At 44.8% G+C, this 25,035-nt stretch overlaps 2 protein-coding genes across 2 annotated transcripts; one reads left to right on the top strand and one right to left on the bottom strand.

Moving 5' to 3' along the window:
- Positions 1-1,710: 1,710 nt before the first annotated feature.
- tpbg (trophoblast glycoprotein) lies at positions 1,711-3,937 on the bottom strand. Its single transcript, XM_076096650.1, has one exon. The coding sequence runs from the start codon at positions 3,424-3,426 to the stop codon at positions 2,299-2,301; it is 1,128 nt and encodes a 375-aa protein (XP_075952765.1). The 5' UTR covers positions 3,427-3,937; the 3' UTR covers positions 1,711-2,298.
- Positions 3,938-5,855: 1,918 nt separating this feature from the next.
- ibtk (inhibitor of Bruton agammaglobulinemia tyrosine kinase) lies at positions 5,856-24,731 on the top strand. The gene is made up of 29 exons (XM_076096409.1): positions 5,856-6,013; positions 6,832-7,741; positions 7,915-8,011; positions 8,708-8,832; positions 10,151-10,261; positions 10,487-10,657; positions 10,943-11,060; positions 11,433-11,613; positions 12,375-12,498; positions 12,816-12,993; positions 13,185-13,338; positions 13,813-14,194; positions 14,368-14,624; positions 14,720-14,806; positions 14,910-14,992; positions 15,235-15,272; positions 15,384-15,480; positions 15,594-15,695; positions 16,499-16,616; positions 16,882-16,942; positions 17,456-17,583; positions 18,139-18,251; positions 18,351-18,487; positions 18,794-18,891; positions 19,066-19,164; positions 19,401-19,562; positions 20,428-20,628; positions 23,030-23,162; positions 23,616-24,731. The coding sequence occupies exons 2-29, from the start codon at positions 7,418-7,420 to the stop codon at positions 23,739-23,741; spliced, it is 4,005 nt and encodes a 1,334-aa protein (XP_075952524.1). The 5' UTR covers positions 5,856-6,013; positions 6,832-7,417; the 3' UTR covers positions 23,742-24,731.
- Positions 24,732-25,035: the final 304 nt, after the last annotated feature.

The following is a 25,035-nucleotide window of genomic DNA, read 5'->3' as shown; positions in this document are numbered from 1 at the left end:
ACTCTCTCCCTCCCTTTCACTGTAATTACACCTGCTCTGCCAAGCGTAGCTCGAGGCGTGGCTGGGCAAAAATCACTCCTTAATACGAGTCTGCAGAGTGTGTGAGGAGGGGCCCTGCTCACCGACAAGTCTCTGTGGAAACATTAGGGTTCTAAGCAGCCTGCACCTGTACGTCCCTCCTGGGACAAAGAGGGAACGGAGCCTCACTTGGGGGAATTGAGAGTGTGTGTATGTGTGTGTGTGTTAAGTGTGATCATCCATTTCCAAATTGAACCTGCAACAATTACAAATCCATAGTGAGGGAACAAGTGCTTGTAACCAACAGCCTTTGGGGCTGAAATCAACCCGCAAAGACACAATCGCACAAGGACGCGAAATAGAGAGTAATAACCCGATTTTAAAAAATCATTTAAAAAAAGCTTGCGGCATAATACACATTCTAGTCTATTTATCGGCATTGCTGCCTTTGAACAAACGTCTCCTAGAAGAAGAGATTTTCCGGGCGGTGAAGTGTGAAGCTGAAGGTGTGACGACACGTCTTCAGCCCTCAGAGACAGCGGAGCGTCTGCGGCGCTGCGAGCACACAAGACCAGACAGACCGTGTTACAGACCTCTTCCCTCCCCCCCCCCTCCTCGCGCGCCACCGGAGACAATCACAATTATTTGCAGCTGTCGATGATGACAAAAATTGAATGGAGAAAACTGCGAGAGGAAATCTGTGCGAGAGCAACGCTGTCAACAAGGCGCGACACGTTGACGCAGGCTACCGGGAGGCCAGTTGTTACAGATGTGTGTGGTTTAGCGCGAGATGGAAATCATTATCGATCCAGGTTTTCTTCAACGGGCCAAGGAAGGTCATTCCTGAGTGCAGACGCAACCAAACATCTTCATTAATTTAGACTATAGGCAGCAAGCATGCATAGTATACCCTTCAAAGAAAAAACAAAAGCACACATTAATTATTCATCCATACTATACTTGACGGCAAAATTGCAATTGACAGTTGGGTATAAACGCTAATGAGAAACACTTTGTCCAAGGATGCCAGTTCCCCTAAAACAGGGTTACACGAAACGTTGCTGGAGCTCATCTCCATAATACCCCGTGCGTGTGTGTATGTGTGTGTGTGTGTGTGTGTGTGTGTGTGTGTCGCCACAAGAACCTCGGGTTCAGTTTGCCTTCATTTGCATGTGCCACGAAATGCCATGTACCATTTCTTTCTTGCAGCTGGAGTACGTTGAAATGCTTTCACGTGCTGGAGTCTACCGAGAGAGGATGTGAAACCTGCCCACGGGCTGCAGCTCACAGACGTTATTTTGGGGGAATTGGCTTCAGAGCCAAGTTTTTTTTTTTATCAGATTCACAGCAGGCAGCAAATTGGATGGGAGATTAAAAAAGCAAAAAAGGAAAAGTTGGCTGCTCTCATCACCTATAGACCTACAGACAGCTCATTTAAATTCAGACAGTATGTCCCCTACTCAACTTGACTTTATTTCCTGCTGCGGCAGCTCAGCGCTTAAACTGTTGCTGTGGAGATATTACAGTACAAACGACATTCCCACACATTGTTGAACTGGAGTAAGATTTTGTGTTTTGTCATATATGCTTCACGCCAGCTGTGGCGCCGTCTCAGGAGGGAGCGTCTCTCTCCGAGTCAAAGCCCGGGATCACGCTCCTCCTGAAGATTAAAAGGGCTTTAGTCGAGACAGATACCAGCAATCCAGAGGCATTTTATTTAGCCCAATATCTCCACAGAAAAAAAAAAAAGAGCAATTACATCCACCTACTAAATTCAACAACTATGCAATGTGCACTATAATCATTCAAAATGGGCATACTGTATCTCACAAATTCACATATTAAAAAGAAACTCATAAACAAGCAGTGGAGCATTTGTCTCTTTTCGCATCAGAGGCATAGTGAGAAGGATGCAATGTTTTCTTTCACTTAAAAGTCAATGTGCTCCATATGTTTATCCTTTAGGAAAAGTAAAAATAGGACGTATCACTCTTTGCAAAAACAACCTTCGCCGTGATTCTTTGTCCATGCAATGTTACACGGAGGAAACTCAGATGACATCACAGCTGCCTGGTATTTGTATTGGACATGCGGCAGGTTGAATGGAGGCTCTGGGAGGGGGTTAAGTAGGAGCCATGAGGGATGCAAAGTCTGGATAGCATCATGGGGGGGGGAAGGAGGAGGAAGACTTTCATGCAAATTTTAACAGTATAAGTCATTTCATATATATATATATATATATATCTCACTGCGGGGTCCCAGACAGTGTCCCGTCCTCGCTCACACATCCGAATTGATGCTCAGGTTGGCCAAACGCGGGTCAGAGTTGATCTCATACCTGTAATGGTACCCCTCCATGTGGTCCCTACAAGCGTCCCGGATGTTGTAAATCCACCGCTTGATGCCCTTTCTATTCAGGTAGAGCACCAGCAGGAATATGACGCCGATCAGCGCCAGCACCAGCCCCAGGAAAACGTACGAGGTCTCCAGCACGCCCTCCATGTTGCCCAGACACCTCAGCCGCGACTGCTCCACCTGCAGGAGCGGCTGGCGCCTCATGGCCTTGGGTTCGGCGCAGGTCAGGTTCTGCGCGTCGACGACCTGGGTGGTGTTCTTCAGCCACAGCAGCGTGTCCTCGAAGAAGCAGTCGCAGCGCCAGGGGTTCCCCGCCAGCCGGATGAGGAGGGCGGGCTTGAGGCCGAGCTCCGCCAGGGTGGCGTAGGGCAGGTCCCTCAGGCTGTTGTCCCTCAGGTCCAGGTCACGCAGCGGCGGCGCCCTCAGCGTCCCGTTGTGAACGGAGAGGATGGAGCTGTTCTGCAGGCTCAGGGTGACCAGGTTGGGGAGTTCGCTGAATATGTCGTCCGGGAGGATCACAAGGTCGTTATTGGACAGGTCCAGCACCGTCAGCTGGAGGAGGTGTCCGCTCTGTAGGACGCTCAGGACCGAGTCCATGAAGGAGTGGTTGTGGAAAGAACTGCTGAGGTTAAGGAGCTGCACTTTGTTGTCCTCTGGGAAAGCCCTTTCGCTGAAAGTTTGGATTATGTTGTTGCTCAGGTCCAGCCGCACGAGGTTTGGCAAGTTGTCAAACACCATTGCGTCCACGGACTCCACCTCGTTCCCGCTGAGATAGAGGTCTGTGAGCATTTGCAAACGGGTCGGGAAAGAGTCCATCCCGACACGGGAGATGTAGTTTCCCGTGACGAACAGGAACTTGGTATTGGCCGGCAAAGAATGCGGAATCGCGTCCAAGTCCTGGTTTTGGCATTTCACCGTTTGCGAGACGCACAAGCACTTGTCCGGACAGCCGTGGCAGGACAGCACGGCCGCGAGGAGAAGAAGAAAAGGCACCACTCCGGACATGTGTGCTCTCCCTCGGATTTCTCCGCACGACGTGCTCAACAGGCGCATCTTGGGTTGTACAAAACGTGTGTGTGCGCGCAGACCGTGCGTAAAGATTACTCAACAGCAAACCGACCGCCTTGTTCTTCAACAAGGGAAAGTTTCTCCCCACCGTGGCTCTCCCGCCTTTATCCTTTCGAAAACGGCTCCCAGTTCCAACTCAGACTCCATATAACTACCCCCAAACCATCCTTGTGCGGGAGAACTCTACGTTTCCATAAAGGTGGTGGACGAAGCTCGCAAACTTCGAGGTTTTCCCTCTTCGTTCGTCTTCCCAAAACCTCAGGCTTTTATCATATTTTTTGCCCCCAGTTCCCCGCAAAAATAATCGAGTCCGATTCAGAATGTCGAACTGGCAAATACCTTTACTCAGGCTGCTGGTTCCGAGACAGAAAAGCCCTCGCCGTCTCCCAAAGGTGCCATGTATCACCACGTACGTACTTCCAGCTCGCTGCTTTCCTAAACGCTGGGAGTCTGGAGGAAAAGACCAAACACAGCAGCCCAGTGCACAACCATCGGAAGGAGGGAGCGTACCATTTTCAAGCAAAAAGGGGGGGGGGGGGGAGGGGGATAAAAACTCTTTCAAGTTTCGTTCAGATTTTGATTTTAATTTCCCCCTGACCTTTTTTATTTGTTATTACATTCATCTTAACTTGACAGCTAAATATCTAATATGAAAATCAGAACTAGTTTTCTCGAAATGATACCAATACTACTACGAGCATACTAGTGCTGCTTCAGAACCTGAGCTAGGGGTCCAAGGACCTTAGGGGTCCCTGAAGGGTCCCTGAGGGAGCTCCAGTGACGTCCCACATTTACACAAAAGCAATGAGTTTTGCAATTCCATACAAACCATTACCAACCACAACCATATTTTCAAATGGCATTTCTTAGAATAAGATGTGTTCACTAGCCCATCCACGTGTAGGGGAATGAAAAGGTTTGTGGCTCCTGAGGGGAAACTATTGTTTGATCTATGAGGCCTATCATTAGATTTGATATTCAGGCCAATTCAGCTCAGCGCGAGGCTGTGTGGAAAACACACATAGACTAAAGGAAATGAAAGACAAAATAAACACATGAATCATTCGATCCACTGATGACAGTGTTACATCACTGAACCCATAATTTACTAGTACTCATTAAGATAAGCCCCAATCCCTTTTAGGATCATTGAGGATGTTATGGGTCTCAAAAGCATAAACCCAATGAAGGCAGTGAAAAAACGACATAATAGAGAACCTAATAGACAACAAGCTCATAATAAGAGCAAATGAAAGATGAGTTGTTATCATTTGAAAGAAAAGTTTAGGAACTCCTGGATGTGAGAAGAATGCACTTTCTAGTTTTTCTCAATCCAGTATACAAAAGTGCTTTTCGGCAGCTGTAAATAATTCCTCAACCAAAAGATAATGAAAAAAACGTGTAAAACGTTATAACATCAATGGTTCAATAACATTCTATTATTTCAGATAACACTACGATTGTCAAATTCTTTTATCTCTTTACATGGTCTGTATTTTTCACATCCTCTTTTGAGAAATTAACTTGAATGGCAACCTTAGTTGTATAGTCTGCTGGATTGTGCGGGATTGCATTGAGAAGCAAAACTGTGCATGTGTTCATGCATGACAGGCGAGGGAGGGCGTGCTCATCAATATGTCATATTTGGAAGACCCAGTATAGATCCCAGTGTAACCCTAGCTTTGCCCTCCATTGATCCCCTCCTATTCTCAGCCGCGGCCACTGTGACAATCATCTGAGTAATTCCATGAAACCTGAAATGAGGCTGAAAGTGATACTCCACCTGAAGTCTATCTGTTGAGTTTGAAACCTTTGAACTGACATGATGATCTTGTGGAGGATCTGCAAGCTTTTTACATCCACCTTTTATGCCCACACAACTGTATAGGTATAGTATGCATAAAAGATCGAATCATCTTTATTCTTTATTAAAAACTCCTTTAATTTACCATTACATTAACCATTATTTGTCATATTTGTGCAGAAAGTATTCTAAAGCAAACCATTTCTCTGCTTCTTTTGCTCCTTATTGCATAGAAACATAGGCCAGTTTTGTGAGAATTTTAATGTCTGTCCATTAAAGAGTAAATGGCATTAACCCTTTGTGAATTAATTGTAAATTCATCTTAAATGGTACAAGAAGTGTTGTCTCCTTGTATAATTTAAGATGAATTCACAACTATATGTTTTTTTCTGCATCACACAAATAAACTTCGAAGTTATATTTTCCTTAACTTTATACTTATGTTCATAATGTTAACCCTCAAATAAAAAAGATAGAATAAAATGCCCTATGACATCATAGATACAGCAACAGCATACTCGGAGCACAACGAACAAACCCCCAAAAATCAACCAATAGAATACTGCGATGTACACGCCCTGGCCAATCAGAAGGCTCGACAGTAGTGAAGGTTTTTACCTAACCTGCAGGGTTTCAGCGGCCCGTCCTGTCAAAATTAGCACTAGTGAAAAAAAAGCCCAGCGTCTCCTGCTCGTAGTAATGACACAGTGGATGTACGTCGTTGATGCAACACGCTCCATGTCCTCTTTTTACTTTAACTAGCGGAAGGTAAGAAATGATACAACGTTAAAGTCCATACCAGCTTGCTATCGCTAGCTTTCGGTGATGTGTCAGTCTAGCTAGCTTAGCTTGTAGAGCGCGAGCTAACAACACAGTTGACAAACCCGACGTTGAACTGTGTCGTTATCGTTGCTTTTGCTCACAGCAGGTGTCTTGTTAGCTCTTAACACACAGCACATTATGACGGGGCTTGACGTGTGACGTTATCCAGCTTAGGCACGGTTAGCTAATACATGAGTGAAGTAGTTAGCTGGCAGTTCTGCACAGCCTGCTAGCAAGTTTGTCACATATGTTGGAAAAGACAATAATTTATGATTAAGATAATTCTACGTAAGAAATTGGCTCGCAATGGCTTCAACGCCCCAGTTATATTACACAGAAACCAAAGGCGTGGTTGAGTTGGGGTGCAGTTGACATGGATATTAACAAGCTAATGGTATTCAGCTAACTTAGCCTGGTACATAATCTTGCTGTTTAGTCAACAATGAGAACCCCCCCCCCCCCTTGGTAACGTTGGTGCACTATCTTCATGTTAACATTATCTACATGCAACGTTTAAATTCGCCTTAGTCTTATTTGCACAGCGTTGTCAAATAGCTGTGTGGCAAACCTGTCAACTCAGCTGATCTATGCTCCGCGAGCATGTAATTCGGTCAAACTTGCTCTGACCTTTGCACGTTTGCATCTCATCTTACTATCTGCACCCTACACAGCTGTACTTGCATTTAGTACTTTGCAAGTACACAAAGTGTGACTGTAGGCCTTCGTTTTTGCACCACTGACTCCTCTCAAATTTCCCCCCTCAGGTGCACTCTACAATTATGGAGTTTTGAAAAGAAGAGTGAGCATTTTGGGGGGAAAGGGGGCCTTTCCCCTCAAGTTTGATGGTTGGACTGCTGGACGAGGAGGTCGGAGGGCCGTTGAAATTTTTGCCTTTTGTAAATTATTAAAAGAGTATTTAGAGGAAGAAACTATTTTTGCTAACATTGAAATCTACAATTTTGTATAAAACACAAGAGTTTTTGTATTTATTGAATTCTTGATGCCATCGAATGATGCATGCACCTTAGTTTGTGTCCAACTCTTGGTTGACATGGTGGACTGAAACCAGTCGCAGAGAGGCTCTGGGGTCGCTAGGGTGCAGTGGAACCTCAACACAAGCACAATTCTAGCACTCTAAACCATCTCCACCTTTTGCTGACGCACGTTTTTTTCTTGATGTACTTTTTCTTCTTGTAGAGCAGCTCTGTTATAGTACACCATATTAGTGACGGCGTTTTGGATTTGTTACATCGCATTGTTTTGTTTTTGAGTTTTTATTTGCGACTGTGGGCGGTGGGCTGTGACACAAAAGGGAGGAGGGTTCACTGTGAACATTTGGAGGAGGTCAGGATGAGTCTAGCACTGCCGGACTGCACCCCCAAATGCCGCTCGCAGCAGCATGCGGACGAGGTGGTGGCGGCACTAACGGGCGGCTCTGAGGGGCAGCTGCGGGCGTTCTTGACCTCGCACTGCCACAACGCCACCACCTTGAGGGATGCCTTCGGTCGCACAGCCCTGCACCTGGCATCCTCGCTGGGAAAGAAGACCCTGCTGGAGTGGCTCCTGGAGAGTAGGAATGCTGACCTGATGGTGAAGGATAAGGAGTCCGGCTGGACCGCTGTGCATCGCAGCGCTTTCTACGGACATATCCACTGTCTCATATCGCTAGTCAAGGTATGTATTTAACGTGGATCTCCAAAAAAGTGCTATCATCCCATTTACCAAATGAGTCAAATAATGCAACAATATGGAAATTCTAATGTGGTGTCAATAAAGGAAAAGTTCAGATTATTCCTTGCTCATTTTGACTTCACTTTGAATAACTTTTTTTCTCGACATTGTTTCAGCACGGAGGACTTCTCTCCACACAGGACAAGGAGGGTCTCTCTGTCCTGGACCTCACAATGAAGGACAGACCAACACACGTTGTGTTCAAAAACACCGGTAAGAAAAGCTGATGACTTCAGCGCTTCAGTTGAGTTGGATTTATCTGGCACAACTTCTCCTACCTCCTAGATACATGAAGGACGGAAAAGATGTAGAGAGGTCAAAACTCCAGCAACACTTGTAGCATACAGAAGAACTTTATTGTGAGGCCAACACGTTTGTGCTTGTGGCCTTCATCGGGGTCCTCACACACCACAATACCAAGACATTTCTTTTTGTTGACATTGTCTTGCATCGATATGACATTGGTGGTGAAACTATGGAACAAGAGTCACCGGGCTTATTGGCATCATGGTGACTCATTCTGTTTAATGATGTATTTCACACTTGTACATGCATGGGATTTAACTCTCCCTGTGCTACGTCACATGTGTTTCCTGCCATAATGATTAGTACTCTCATTCGATAGAGATGATGTACTGTGTATGAACAGGACATCCTTCTGTTTGATCTGTTCTCTATTTTAGCTTATTGTTCTCTTCTATTTAAATGTGTCTTTTTATATGGCACTTTATTTATTTTCCTAGCTTTTATGTCTTATGCAAAGCATTTTGACTTGCCTTGTTGTTGAAAGGTGCCATACAAATATGCCTTTGTCTTTTAATTGCAGAAAAGACCACTGGTTAAATCAAGCTTCAGGTGGCGGCTGTGTTGTGGTTGTTCATGTAATTTAGTTTTTCTTCCTCATTACAGACCCAACTGAAGTATACACATGGGGAAACAATACTAATTTCAGTCTCGGGCATGGCAATCAGGAGAGCCGACAGCACCCTGAGCTTGTGGATGCGTTTGCCAGGACCGAGGTTTACATCAAGCAGGTAGGCTGACAACACGCCGTTGTTGTTGTTCCGGCTCTCCGTGGAGTAGAGGAGGTGTTTTCCTACAGCGTAGGGATTCCCTACCATAAAAACCACAGTCACATGTATCACACCAGTAATGACCTCATGCTTCAACTCTGTGTCAATGCACATGGGTACTCCAGATAAGGCACACCACCTGGGTAAACCAGCAAAACACTCCCTCCCCAGAGTCTGATATTACACAACCTTCTCTTCATAGTAAATCAGCTGTTGTAAAAAAAATACTTTGAAACCTTGCTTGAAAGTGTTAAATTGTACGTTTCATAGATAAGTGAAGTTAGTGGCTATACAGCCATGGCATCAGGAAAAACAAACCGAAACCCTCAGTAATGTTGTTCGACTGAGTCAAGTAGAGGGCAGGGTTGGTGCGTCAGGCGTGGACTGATTGGTCTTCATTCGTGACTTTGTTAAGCCGGCCTGTGCATGGTTGAACCACGCTGCCGCACTGTGCCAGCCCGACTACAATTTCATGCGTTTGTCATGTGGATCCTCTTAGTGTGATTAATATAGCTGCTGGCACCAGTGCAACTACCCCCAGTGGTGTGCGTAGCGTACACACCAGATGCTAGTTATAGTAGCTTAACTAAAGACTGTGTTAGATGTGTTGTCATTGTAATCTATTCTTAACACTTTGTATTTGTATGGGGTTTGTGTATTTGTGAGGAAATGATTAATCTGGGCTTCTTGTCCCTGTGTTTTTGGAGTTAACAGAAGAAATCCCGTGTTTAAGGGATTTCTTTCTGACATACAGGACTTGTCATGCAGACTAATTTCATAAAGCCTAGTTGGGGACGGACAGATCTGATTTCATGACCACACAATGACCCAGTGTCGCTGCATTTAGTCTTTGTCTTCGTAGCCCAACCCGACAGGTGCCAGAGGTTAAATATTAATTCCACAATGACATGTTTTTAATTAAATGAACGACGCTGGTGTGTACGCATGTGTGCGAATGTCCACATCAATGTGATACTTTGGGAAACATCCCTGCGCCCTATTGAAAGCTTGAGGGTAGCAATGTATTAGTAATGATGTTTGCTTTTCCACTTGTGCCCCGGCCTTTGTTGGCATAGTGTTTTACTATCACTACAAGAGGGCTTGGCTGAGGGACATGGAAAGAGATGCATCGCAGCCTCTGCTATGAGGTCCAAATTATAATGACCAGAACCTTTTTATCAGCACAAACTTCAGACTCCTTAAGAATAGAATATGTTGTATTTTAAAATACTGATTAGAAAGAGACGGAAACATGTTTTATCTCCTCTTCTCTCTGTAGGTGGTCCTGTGCAAGTTCCACTCTGTGTTCCTGTCCCAGAAAGGCCAGGTGTTCACCTGTGGGCATGGACTGGGAGGACGACTTGGCCATGGAGATGAGCAGACTTATCTGGTGAAGCTTGTTATAGGGCATCATTGACGTGTGCTAACCCTCACCCTATATTTTGAAATTCTGTAAATTAGTCCATATAGCAAATATAATGTACAACTTCAAAGCCTGTTTGTAAATATGAATCAATCAGTTTCATCATGCTGTCATGTTGTCCAGCTCCTGCCGTACCACAGTAAACACAGATATGTTTAATCTAATCGTTCTCCTTCTCACTGCTCCCCACAGGTTCCTCGCATGGTGGAGGGGCTCATGTCCCATCACTGCTCCCAGGTGGCGGCAGCTAAAGACCACACAGTGGTGCTGACGGAGGAAGGCTACGTGTACACTTTTGGCCTCAACACCTTCCACCAGCTCGGTCTGGCTCCTCCTCCTGCCTCGGCTCATGTCCCCAAACAGGTAAGAGGTAGCAGGGAGGGTGATGGAAAGGGGCCGATGACATTTTGCACTGCATGTGACGAGCATTATTTATGTGCCAAATGAGATTGTGGTGAATGAAATATATTTCAATGTGCGGGTGTTTCTTCAATCTGCTCTCTGTTTATGTTTTCAAGTATTATTTTGAGATTGATGTGGTATGTTCTACAACCGGTACTTTGATAATTATCGTTGATGTTAAGTTTAGAAACTCTTAAATTCTGTATACGATGGTTTCAATGTCACTATGATGTGCTGTGTATGCAGGTGTTCTCCAAGACGCTGAGAGGCAGGTCGGTGATTGGAGTTGCAGCAGGAAGGTTCCACACAGTGCTGTGGACCAGGGAGGCCGTCTACACAATGGGACTCAATGGAGGCCAGCTGGGTAAGTCTCATTGACGTGTCGGCTAAAGCCGGTGTTGTGAGAGAAAGTGGCGCTGGTAAATTTGAGCAGATAAAGGCGAGACCCACAGCCTGTGTTACACTAACGTGTAAACATGCCAGAGTAAAAAAGATAAAGCTAATATTTTTAGCATGCAAGCATGACTAATGATGTGTTTGAAATGGTAGAATGGTGCAAATGTATATTTACTTCTGTCGGAGGTTTGGTGAGGAGGAAAGACCCTCCATCATGTCAGAGGTGGATGACACAAAAGGCTATTATGAGAATCTTTTTATAAAGCCTTTATTAAACACACACTCACACGCCGTCTATGGACAACTTGACTTGTTGAACACATTGTGTGTTGTTATCCAGGTTACTTGCTGGATCCCAACGGAGAGAAGTGCGTGACAGCCCCCCGGCAGGTGTCGGCTCTGCACCACAAGGATGTCACCATCGCGATGGCAGCAGCTAGTGACGGAGCAACGGTGGTCGTGACGGAGAAAGGCGACGTCTACCTGTTGGCCGACTACCAGTGCAAGAAGATGGCTTCAAGGTGAATGGGGCAGCGGAACTTACACCACGGCCTTTAAGATTCCACTTCATTAAAAGACTTGTAACAGTCACTCCGTTACATCACACAACATCAGCATGACCTCAATTTAGTTTTTTAAATAACATCATTTTTATCAGAGCAATAAATTGAACAAACTGGTCCATAATCCGAAGATTGCCTCATCCACCACCCACCAAATTGCCAAACACACGTACTTCATTGATTCTGAGCTGCTCTCTCTAATATCCAGCTTCTCATTGCAGAAGTAGTGAGTACATTTCTTGTTTAAGTCCAGACTTCATTCCAGACTCAAGACTGCATTTTGCCAGGCAAATGTAAAGATGTGATCTCTGTAAAGTTTGTGTTCTCTATATTCTTCAGTGCTCATAGATCCCATTTCATATGTGCAGCATTTTCAAGCCGCCGGAGACACTGTCCGCTCTGCCTCCGGTATTCTAATCAAACCTAATTTGAATGGCAGCAGATGGTAAATCATCCTCTAAACTGGAAATTGTTGCCTCATTATTTGATTTGCTTAGTCTAGTGCTGCAAATATCTCTTTGTGGGGCTAAGTGCACGCCTCTCTGTTAAAGAGCACTGACACAACATTGGATCCACTCGAATGCAGATGTTCAAATGAGCTTCTTCCACCAAGAAATGTGGATTTTCATCCATAAATGGACAAATGGATTAATAAAGTATATTATAATTAAGTAATATTAGTCTGTTTTTTTTTTTTCTTTTAATTATTAATTTTTCAGGCAGCTGAACATCAAGAAGGTTCTGGTCAGCGGTGGGAGTCTGGACCACCGTGTGGTTCCACAGATCCTGAACGAGGGAGGAGGGGAGAAGCTGGCCATCTTGGCATTAGATGAAGCTGGGAGGGTATGTGCATTTAGAAAGTACTACAGGAAATGCTTTTCACTCATATTTAGGCACATGGTGCAGACAAGCATCACTAAATCAACTGGCCTAGATCTATCATGAGACAATACAACTTTACTTAAATCTCACTTGCTGTTCTAACATTTAGAAACTGAAGCAGAACTTCCCCTGTTGTTGTCTAGCTATATGGAGCATTGTAGACAGTTATACAATACCAAAGCAGGCTGGTCTATATGGGGTCCTATAAATATGTATGGTGACTAAGACTCGTCTGTGTAACGTTCCTTACGTTTCCTCCTTTTCCATCCTTCTCTCAGGTGTTCTGCTGGCGGTCCTCTTGCAGCTCTGTGAGACAGTGCCGGTGGGCGTATGGCCGTCAGGTTTTCATGTCGGACATCGCTCTCAGCAAGAACGGCATGATGTTTGTGACTCAGGAGGGGGAGGGCTTCAGTGGCGTGTGGGCTGGAGAGTATAGGAAGTACGGGGAGAAGAAAGGTGAGGGATTGAGGAACACGGTGTGTTGAATCATCAAGTTGGCCAGTGCTTTGTAACTGTCCCAAACTATTTCAATAGTTTTCATTAGACTTGTGACCAAACCTTAGATTTGTCAATCAAATGTTGGGGTTTTAAGAAGAACAAGAGTATATTTGTTTTAAATGTAATTTACATGCTTCTTGTCATCTCAGAGGGCAGTGTGGAGGTCTGTGGCCATTCAGATGCCGGGACACTGTATGAGAGGATTCGCCTGGAGAAGCTCCCGTATGTCCACAGAGCTGTCAGCATCACCATGGACTCTAAAGGCCGAAACTTTGGAGTGCTTCAGTCCGAACCCAAAACGAGGTACGTTCATAAGTCTGTCTAATTTGGTTATTTTGTGCAAAATAGTGAATGGGTTAAGAGCATTTCGAGAAATGACTGAGTCAAAGACGTACTTCTATTTTATGATTCATCAGCATTAAACCGGTGATGGGAAGCAAAAAAGAACTGACTTTAAAAGCAGTCTCTCCCCAGGGACTCGATAATGATTTACCACAGAATATTATGTTGGAACATTTAGCCAGTTCGGTATTGCACACATTAGAGGACTATTTATCTTATCTGGCTGGGTCTAATTGTCTTTATTTTTAGATCTCTTCCCTGCTGATAAAGTACTCTGCTTTATTGGAGGCGGTGTTGCAAGCTTGTTGCACTCCAGTTATCAGTCATTTGTCAGAGATTATACTCTTTTCTGTTTGTGTTCTCGCTGTATGTGTCCAAATGTTCATCGTTTTGAGTTATATGCTACAATGATGTCCACCCGTGTCTTTGATCCAGCTTGTACGAGATTCCCAGCATTTCTCCGTCCTCCTTCTCCCAACACTTTCGGCGCCTTCTGGACGAGGCGGACGAAATGGACCCCATCCATGACGTGACCCTCCAGGCCGGCGATCGCACCTTCCCCGCCCACAAGTACATCCTGGCCATGAGGTCCGAGTTCTTCCGGAAGCACTTCATGTCAGAGCACGAACTCGACGAGGAGCTCGACGGAGAAGTGAGGAAGAGCGAGGACGCTGTGGGCTGCGATTTGATCATTTTGGAGAAGATCACGCCGGACATGCTGGAACACGCCCTGAACTTCATCTACACCGACTCCTGCGAGCTGCTGGTGCACGGGGCCCGGCCGAGAGTCTCGGGGGCCTCGTCGGGACAAAACCAGGTGAGGAAAAGACAAACAAAACCCGCAAAGTGTCATTCACTTTAAGTCTCCGCAACATGATTCGGATACACGGGATTTCAATATATATATACTATTGCTTTAAGTATTTGTGTTAGCCTTGAAGAACTGAGCCTCTGACTCAGCTGCTCCACTGTCTCTGTTGCCGTGGCCAGGACTTTGAGCAGGAGAGGCTTATCAGCAGCCTGCAGGACCTGAGCCTGAGAGGCCGCTCGGCCCTCGGGGTGTACCGCTCCCTTCCCCCCGCAGCAAAAGGAGACGGGGACAAGGCCAAGAGCAAGTGCGCCAAGCCTGGCAAGAGGGGGAAAGGAGGTAAAGGGGACAAGGCCGGGGCCAACGAGGGAGGGGCCAACCCAGTGAAAACCCTGCAGGGTGTTGCAAAGAAGCTGGGCCTGGGGAGCCTGTCTGCACGGTGAGAGACTGAGAGTTGTGCTCTCAATCCCCCGACGCAAAACCAGATGTGGTGTCATTTCTCCTCATTCATGCTCTCTCTCTGTTCCTTCACAGACTGGACGGAGTCAAATATGAAAGTGGAAAGATCAACGTTATAAACAAGAAAACTGGCAACAAGACCAAGTTCTACCAGAAAAAAGGGTGCGTTTATGAGTGTATACAATATCAGCTGTAGCTATAGATGCGATGGCAAATAATGGACTTGACTCTCTTGAATCTCTCTCCCTTTCTTCTGTCCGCACAGCTCCTATCTTTGTGATGTTACTCTGAAATCTGAAGATGGTAAAGAGTTTCCATGTCACAAGAGTGTCCTCTGTGCCAGACTAGGTAAGGTCAAACCCGTCATCAACCAACCAACCAACCAATCACAGACGTTCTCATTCATTCATACTGGCGGCGAACGTTTATGTCAAACATTAGCACGTGTGTCCTCATGGAACCCCCCAGCAAAGATCTATTTGGGCTCTTCAAATAATAGCCTCCTGTGTGTTGAAGCAACTTTTTAAAATGTGACGGCTGTTGGATGTTTTGGACTTACAGAAAGTGAAATGTTTTTACTTTTGTTTCAGAATACTTCAATAGTATGCTTGGAAACCCCTGGATTGAGGTACTGCCTTATTCATTAACCAGCGTTTTCACCGGTCACAATGCTTGCAATTGATTTTTGTGGCCGTAACGATATCGGCACGGATAATCATGTTGACTTGCGCCCCCTCAGGCCACCTCCTGCTCTGCACTGGAGATGCCCATCAGCTCAGAGATTCTGCAGGTCATTCTAGAGTACATCTACACGGATGAGTCCCACACCATTAAAGGTGACTTCTCAAGTTTCACGTTGATCCCGCAAATTACGATCTTTTATGGCTTGTTGCCGAATTTCGACGAAATAGTATTGAGAGGACGCATTGTTCTGTCTTTTGCCCGACAGAGTCTTTGAATGTGGAGTTTGTCTGCAACGTGTTGGTTGTGGCCGACCAGCTGCTCATCACACGACTGAAGGAGATGTGCGAGGTCGCCATCACCGAGAACTGTATGCTGTGCTTGTCTTTTAATCTCATTTCTCATTTCATTCATCATTTACTTTGCCCTTTAGTTCTTTCCTTTTATCTTGGAAATAATACTGCATTCATGTCATGAAAATCACAATTTGATGCAGTGTCTCCCACAGGATTGTGTGAGACTGTAGTGGGTTTGACTTCGAACCCTCTAGGGCGTCACATTTGAAAGTTTAATGTACAAATGTTATTAAGAAGCGAGAGCTATGAAGAACGTTGCGCTCTTGTTACATTTAGGCTACTCAAGTACTGTACTCAAGTACAAATCTGAGGTAGTTGTACTTTACTATTTCCATTTTATGTAACTTTATACTTCTAGTCCTCTACATCTCAGAGGGAGATATTGTACTTTAAACTTCACTTCATTTATCTGACCTTATTAGTTACCAGTTAGGCTACTTCTGCATAACGAGTATACTGTTATGTTTGCTACTTTAATTAAGTGTATTTCGATTCTGAAACATTTTTTTGAAGAAACATTTTGAATGCAGGACTTTTACGTGTAACGGTAGTTTTTTCTTTTCTTTAGTAAATATTTTTTTTAATCATAAACACATTGGTTGTATAGATATGAATGGTAATGACGCAGCAAAAAAAGTTCCACTCAATGCATAGTGAAAGAAGGTTTCGTCATCATGCATTCTGGGGGTTACTCACGGACTGCTGTCCCTTGTGTTACTCTGTCACTGCAGCACATTTTTTACAAATGGGGAATTAGGGAAACTTCTTCTTTGAAATGATTTCCTGTGAATGCCGCTGCTTGTTTTGCTCCCCTCAGTGACTCTGAAGAATGGCGCAGAGCTGCTGGAGTTTGCCACCATATACAACGCGGAGCAGCTTAAACTCTCCTGTCTCCAGTTCATAGTGGTCAACATGGCCGCCCTGCTGGAGTCAAAGTGAGAATCGCAAGAAATAACCTGAACTGGACTAAAAATGATCTTTTATTATGCGTTTCGGAGCATTTCAGCAAACGCAGTGCTACAAAGTTTTCACTATAACTTCAAAAGTATACATTGGTCTTAAGATTATCTCAAGTATTTATCAGTAAAGTTGTGTACATTTTGATATACTGTGTACAGCAGGATAAATACTTGCCCCCGTAGGACAGAGCTAAACATATCTCTTTCTCGTTTGTCTGTCTGTCTGCTCCTTTTCCCTCAGAGCGCTGGATATTCTTAGTGATGAAGTGCTCGTGGAGCTTTCTGCAGCCTACAGGAGGATGGTGAGTCACCCCTAGAAACATCCCAATATGCACCATCCTTTCCGTTACTTCGATGTTTGCTTATTGTGTGATTTTGATTTTTAAAGATAAAATAACAATTAAAATGCAGCTTCAACAGCTTCAACAGAAACAACTTATTGGAAGTCATAGATCTGAATCGTACACAGCTCAATCTTTCAGTTTCCAAAGTGAAAGTTCTCTCGACTCATTAAGCTCAGACTTTAAGAAAACCATCTCACCAGCTTCACTAAAATGTAGCCACAAGCAACTTTTTGTCTTGGAAAAAGGTGATTTGGGGAAAACCTAATGCAACTGTAATTTAGTTTGTTGTATAACTCACAGCTGAATCCAACCTCTGGTACCTTAATACTTATTGGATTTCTTTCTGTGTAATTGCCAATGCAATATGTGCTTTGTTTTGAAATGTAGTCAAATATCATGATTGCACCAAGTCAGTCTTGGTTCTCATATCTTAATGTCAATCTGTACATGGTTTGTTTGTTTTCATTTCAGATCCCAGCCATGCAGAGGAGGATTATCACTCCGTATCCTGACGCCCCGGACCTCGGTGTGTATGAGGATGAGGATTTGGACTCGGCGTTCAGCTCCAAACCAGAAGCAGAACTGGATCACTCCTGCAGGTACACAAACGGAGATGTTCAGTACCTCCATGTAGACTCTCATTGTGTCTGTTTCCTGATTTGGCTGCTGTGCAGAGTTCTGTATTTTCATATCCGCTGTAAAACAAAACTCATCATTTCTTCTTGCCAGAAAAAAATTAATTCAGTTTTGATTGTAGACCGAAAGTTGAAGAAGCAGTGTGTAGGATTTACTGAAATCTAGTGGTGAGGTTGCAGATTGCAAACAACTGAATTCCCCTCCACTCACTCCTCCTTTACAAGCGTGTGGGAGAACGATGGTGGCCTTCAAGTAACGTAATAAAGCAACATGGCGGTGCAACAGGTGGACTCCATGAAGAGGACCTGCTCCCCGTGTAGAGATAAAAGACCCATACTAAGCTAACGAAAGCTGATTATACACCAATGAAAACATCATAATGAATATGATATGCCATTTCTGCCAATAAATCCCACACACTGGACCCTTAAGGGAAGCAGGAGCTTACCAGGCTATGTGCAAGTCCTTGCAGATGCCTGCTAATGATTGTACCACATTACCCCCCCCCCCCCCTCCAGGGAAATCCTGTTAAAGAAGGCCAAGATGAAGGCTAAAAAGAAACCACGGCGGCGCTCTGACAGCTCAGGAGGCTACACTCTCTCTGGTATCATTCACAGTCCCCCTGCTGCAGGTATGCTCAAACATCAGCGCCTTTATAAACTGTCAGGCTGTTGTGGGGTAATACAGTATGTACTCATTCCACTAACACACACTCTCTCTGTCCTCTCAGTGGTCTCCCCGTGTCTGGTAAAGTCAGTCAGGGCGAACTCAACAGAGTCTCTGCTCACATCCGACTCAGAGGGCAGCTACGTGGGGGTGGGCAGTCCCCGAGACATCCAGTCCCCCGTCTTCCATGACAGACCCGAGGTTAACGTCTGACCACCGCTACAATCACATATACAACAGATGATTCGTTATTTGGGGGGATTGTTTTTATAGCTCTGTGCACGTCCAAGTACTACTCTGCTTGTAATTGTGCTGCCTTCTATGGGTCGTTTAAAAGTACTACACAAAGTCATACTTAACTTAACCATTTGCTATTGTTTTCACCACATTGGATAATTAAAGGAATGTGACTACAAGGAATTGAATGATGGATGTAATGCTCAAAAAAGACAGATGAGAGATAAAATTGTTGTTTATCATCTGACTGAAAACCATCTCTCCCTGCAGATGATAAAGACTCCACCCAGCACCCCGACCTCCCTGAGGGAGCCCCTCCCAGCTCCCCCCAACTCTGCTCCACGAACTATCCCCCAGGTCCTTCCCTGGTAAGATGCACTTAATGATCCTAAATTTAAAAAACTTCTGTTTTACAGTCGTGTTTGGTTTTTCCTCTCCTCCTCCTTGAACTATATACTGTAGATATAACACTGAAAAGCAGGTTTGAAATCTGAGCTGCATGTTCTAGGTACTATGTGTGACTGTGTTATTACAATCTGCAGTCCTGCTCGTCCCGCCCCAGTCCTGGATCTGAGGACCATCATGGACATGGAGGCCAACTCTCTGCAGACCCTCGGAGCAACTCCTAAAAGCCCTGGAAGGTGCGAGACGTCCACTTTATTTTTACTCTTATTTACAAACAAATAATTTAGACTGTCTCGTTAATCGGAGGCAGTGATGGCAAAAGTACAGTTGAACTGTTGCTTTATTTATAAAATGTGATGCAGTTCGTCCTATTGCCCAGTCTGAAGGACGGCACTACTGCCACATGAGTGAACCTTATTTGTTTAATGTTATTTACTTCAGCTAACAGCACACATTTTTCCTCCTGCACCAGCACCAGCATCAGCATCAGCATCAAGCACTCCCCTGTTCCCACCAAACTGTCCCAGAAGCAGAGGAAGATGTTGGCCATGGCCAACAAGGAGGCCAGTGTGGAGTCCACTGCATCCAAACCAACCCCCGCAGTCACCCCGTCAAAAAGCAGTGTGAAGGCCTGGTGAGTGAGCCCAAATATGAAGATCACTACTGTCCACTACACATAGCTGTCAAGAAATAACTTCCTGGTTCCTGTTTATGAGTTCACAGCTCGTCGCCAATGTGTCAGTTAGTTTTAAAGCTGCAAGGCTGGGAAGTATTTTTGTACAGACTTTGTGTTTGTGGATTGGGTCGCTTCAAATAACAAACCCCAAGAGAATTATCACCCAACTACAGTTCCCCTCAACTTTAGCATCTTTCAGCGAGTTTACAGGCGACAATAAACAGGGTAGAGGGGCTACTGTAACCTCAATGTAAAGTCAACTTTATTTGTCATCACATACACAAAGAACAAACGCATCTAAAACACATTGTAGATGGTGTTCATCAGATCTGCAACAGTGATCAGGTCTGCCAGCCTTCCTCAGTTCATACATAATATTTATACTAGAACCGAAGCTTTGCATGTACAAGTTGTCATTGCTGTTAAGGGTGGAAGAATCTGCACATCCATTCTAGAGCGTTATAGCTCATGGCCCCCTCTGCTGGCCACGAAATAATGGTACCCGTTGACAGTAGATCCTCCTCCCTCGCCTGCTTCACATTTAAGAGTGCCACAGCTTTGTAGGGATATACACGATATATTACGGTTGGAGAAGCAAGCTTGTCGGTCGGTGCAATCCCCCGGACCGGCAGGTCTAAATCTGGGTGAGGAAAGTGAAAAGTAAGGCATGCCCCTCCCTCATTACCACCACTGAAGTGCCCTTGAGCAAGGCCCTTAAGCCCAACTGCTCCAGTGCAAAAAAAATAAACTTTTTACTTTTATCATGAATCCATGTGTCATACATGCTCTTTCTTTCTCTGTGTCGTTTTGTTTCAACCTGCAGGGCAACAGCAGTCCAGTCCCCGCCCTCCTCGTGCTCATTCCGAGCGCTGCTGGAGGAGGAGGAGAACCGCTTGATCAGAGCGGGACAAACGGGAGCCCAGAGGGGCCCAGGTGCCCTGGTGTCCCCTGTCACCGCCACCTCTGCAGCCAGGAGGGTCACGTTCAAATGCGCCGACAGCAGCGAGCCAGAGCGACCCACTGGGTGAGCATCTGTAACACACACACACACACACACACACACACACACACACACGGGGAAAAAAGTCGCTGCCAAAACAATGTTGACTGTTGTGTACTGCTGTTTTCCACTTGGTGGCACTGTTGAGGTGTTCTCATAAAACTGCAGCTCTCTCACACACACTATAAGCTACAGGAAACTATATTAACAGTCATTCCCCAGTATTCCAATACTAACTTACCGCAACACAATACCTAATCCAAGCCTTAGTTAAAATACTTATTGTAACTTATTACAAACGTATTATAACCGTCCTAATTATTTTCTCATCTCTCATCAGTTAGATGCAACTTGGAGATTAGAAACAGTTCTGACAGTCATTTTTTAATCTCAAAGTCAAAGGGGAAGTAACGATGAGTGTTTATCTAAGACTGTCTCCGGGGGAAGACGGGTAGCGTGTCTTGACTGGACAGCTTGACTGACAGGAGCCCCTCTAGTTGAGAGGCGGGACGCTCTGGTCTGAGTGAGGTGAACAGCTCTTAATGACCTGGTGCAGCTGGGTTGACCTGCCCGCCGACACCGAGTCATCCTGACCTTTGCAACATCCCCTTGACAGCTGGACAAACACAGTGCGCGCACACACAGTGTGAGCTCCAGTCTGTAAATATGCATTTCTAGTTAAATTTCATACAATTGTCCATGAAGACAGATTACTTTTGTGTGTGTGTGTGTGTGTGTGTGTGTGTGTGTGTGTGTGTGTGTGTGTGTGTGTGTGTGTGAAAACAAAATGAAACTGTGGAAGTGTTGGGCCATCTTCAGTCATTTCAGGTCTTGTAAGTGCGCCTCTCTTTTATCTAACATCATGCTTCCTCTTCTGTATCGTTGCAGCATGAAGCGTGGGTAATCTTCAGAGCAGACTTCTAGATACTAAACAGCTGTGAGAGTCACTGGTGAAGCTGGTGATGTTAATCAGTGTTGATAAGGGCAGCCCTCATGTCACAACGGATCATACAGAACAGGGAGCAGGTTTCAGGTTCCTCTTGGTATTTGGATGAGCAGAGAGACGGACGAGTTAAAGGCTCAGGAAGCGGCAGCGACCTCGTATATTCTCATGTCTTCCCTCTTTTTCCATATCCCAAGTCAGAATTAATAGAGATGCCTTTTTAATCTTGTCAGACTGTCTTTTTTTTCTCTCTCTCCTATGTCTTATGAATATTTCCAGAGGTCTCTCTTGGCCAGATTAACAGACTTTCCGTATAGCTTTAACATGCATCATAGTGAGTGATTTGGAATGTTTTTGGCCACATTTATAACAAACTGTTAATGCAGCGTGTCTCCAAGCCTCGCATAGCAGCTACCAAATATGAAGTCACTTGAAGCGCACACAAATCAGATTGCAGGAAGCTCATGTCGTCTATGTGACATGTCATATTTTACATGTCGTGTTGAATAGATGTTCAGGATCCCTGTGGAAAAAGGCAAGACAGGTTGTCAACCGTCAGTCGAAAAATATGAATGTTCAGAGAGGAAATAATGATAATATTACTTGATGCTTTGGCAATATTGTCCTTGTCTAAGAAGAATATATTTTAGCTAAGCATTTAGAGCAAGCATTAAGATTTTGTATTCTGTTTTGTGTATAATATTTTTTGGGGGGTAAACCAGGACCAGCAGTAATCTCATTTTCTGAACCTAATTTTCTGGTAATGAAGGAATGTCTGTTTTTCACATCAGCTTACATTGGGTTTCATGTTTTTTACCGGCTATAATCAATAATTTCATGCCTCCGCCCCAATCAAAGCCATGGCCTGAGTGTGTTCATCAGAGAAAAAAAAGCTGTAAAAAGCCCACTGTGTGCTAAACGGCCTGAAACACAGCATGACATGAATCTCATTTTGCACATTATCGGTTAAGATTTTACTTAAATTGACGTAATTTGCTTGCGATTGCTTTAGATTGGCTGAGCCATGTTATATAACTATCATGTGTTTTCCTTTTAATGTGTCACCCTTCTGTAGAGTGCTGTCACAAAACATGATTTGGGTTGTTTATAGCCCAAAAACATCTGATTTAATGTGATAAAGAAATGCAATAATCAGTAGGCGGTACGTACTGTATTTATGTATCGTACTGCAGCTGCAAGGTGCTGGAAAAGCTTAAACGTGCTTGAATTTGACTTTGGTAAAAAAAAGGTGTAATGACCCTGTGAATGCTAACGTTGCTCTGTATCTGCTGGACGTAGGAGGCTTGTGAAAGCTAGGGAAACGGGCGGCCGCTCACACACAGGAGCTTGTCAGTAGCGGTTGACTCGACCTTTGTCCGTGCACTCAGACTCTTGTTGCTTTCCCTATCACAGCAGCAGGCACTGATACCCATTTTCTCTCTCTCTCTTTCTCTCTCTGTGTCACCCGTCTCCCCCCCTCAGGCCCTGGGTGCTGGGAGCAGTGGGCAGCCCTCCCCTCTCCTCCCTGGTGACCTTTGCCTCCATCGTGGAGGAAGAGAAGGAGCAGGAAGCCGCACTGATCCGCAGCCGGGAGAAGCCGCTGGCGCTCATCCAGGTAGCACGTCTTGTCTGTGCGCATTAGCACTCGCCCACACATGCAGGACGCACTCCTGCCATGACTGAACGTATCAGTGTGTGTGGAATCCAAGTGGAAAACCTAGTGGTGGTGCTTCAGGGTGGTATGGCCGCAGTCGGCATGCCTCTCCTTTCTATCCCTATCTGGCAGTTATGTATCTAATGAAGACCACGCTCCGTACAGTGCTGGTTAGCAGTGAGCTGCTTCCAGTTTGCTCTCTGAACAGCCATCCCTGCTCTTCTCCAGACGCCGCCAGGCTTCTGTCGGCGCCTTCTCAAAACACTTTCCCCCCCCTTATGGCTTTCTGGTTGCCATTATGTAAAACACCCTCATTATCATTAAGCGCTTGTGTCAGCGTTTTCTCCTTCACCCTCAAATGTACTGTGGTTTTATCTCCTTTTCATGTCCTTTTTTTTGTTTTTGTTCTTTTAGATTGAAGAGCGGGCAATCCAAGACCTTTTGTTCCATTATAAAGCGCACGACAACCCCGATGAGCTGATAGTGGTGGAGAGGTCTTCCAGAGGTCCTATGGCAGCCCCGACCTGGAACAAACACTAATGTGTAATAGCACAGCCGCTACATAACAACAAAAAGAGAACGTCCTCTGCAGTTGTCCGTCTGTATTTTTTTTGACAGCGTCCCCGCAACATCCTCCGATCCGTCAGTCCGTGGTGAGATGCACCTCAGACTGATGCAAGTGTATGCACGTCTCTGCAGTGTTACTTCAAGTTTTTATTTTGATTGCTGCTCCGCGTTATGTTTGTATGAGAGAGAGAGAGTGTGAATGTTTTTCATAACAGTGTGGTCCCCGACGAGACGTTTTGGGCCTGGGATTACTCGTGCATGTTTGTCCTTTTCTTTTCTTTCGCTGGGTCTTTACTTGGCAAAACAATAAGTCAAAAGTAAAGTAAACTACTTTTCCAAAAAACAGTTGTGAAGTTAAAGTTGCCAAAGAAAAGAAATGGAGGTGTTCTGTTCGAGCCACAAAATGGGTCACGTCTAAATCTGTGGAAGCTCTCAATGTGATCAACAAAGTGCCAATTAACAACTGTGGCAAAGCTTCATTTGTAGTTAAGAGTTAACGTGAGCTGTTTACCAAGGCAGTATGTTTAGTCTCCTGTCATGGTCCTTTTTTCTTCTCATTGTTTTGACTGATTGATTCAGCTTTGCAGTGACATGGTAATCCTGCTGGACTAAATGTGTATGTTTTTCATATTTGATATTTGATGCTGTTATAGTTTAATGGCGATTGTCTAAAAAAGAAAACCGGCTTTCTAGCCTTTGAAGTTATCACCAGTGTGTTTTTGAGAAGGTGGTGTGCCTTTTTATCAAATAAGGAATTCCGTTACAGCAGCTAAAACACCATTCATCTCTTCATTATTTAGTCGTTTAACTCTCCAGCGGTTCTCCTGGAGCCAATGTCAGCTTGGTAGGTACCTTCCGATCTGGACCGTGTCATCTCGTCTTCAGATGCCATTTGTGTGTGTGTGAGACTTCAGGATGTGATGAGAAAATGGCATGTAATAAAATAACTCACCTGTGCAATGATCCCATCTCTTGTCTCAATTTTCAGCTTAGATTGCAGCAAACAGAATGAAAGAGAGAGAGATTCCATTTTCTCCATTATTTCCTTGTCTTTTAATATAGCAGAAACTTGATCCTTTACTGGAAAAATGTGACTCTCCGTGCATCTGATAAAGAGTTAATCTGCCCGTCTCCTGACACTTTAGCTGCCCTGCATGAGCATAGGACCATTATCGAGTCTCAGCCCGTGATTAACTGCGATGACCCTGATCTGAACAGCGAGTGTGGCGATTTAGGGGTTTTATTGGCTTTAATTGCAGGTAGAGCA

This window comes from Anarhichas minor, unplaced genomic scaffold (assembly GCF_050575085.1).
Source record: "Anarhichas minor isolate MPS153535 unplaced genomic scaffold, ASM5057508v1 ptg000022l, whole genome shotgun sequence".
NCBI classification, from domain to species: Eukaryota; Metazoa; Chordata; class Actinopteri; order Perciformes; family Anarhichadidae; genus Anarhichas; species Anarhichas minor.
The sequence above is the reverse complement of the archived record's forward strand: the minus strand, read 5'-3'. Positions and strand labels throughout refer to the sequence as shown.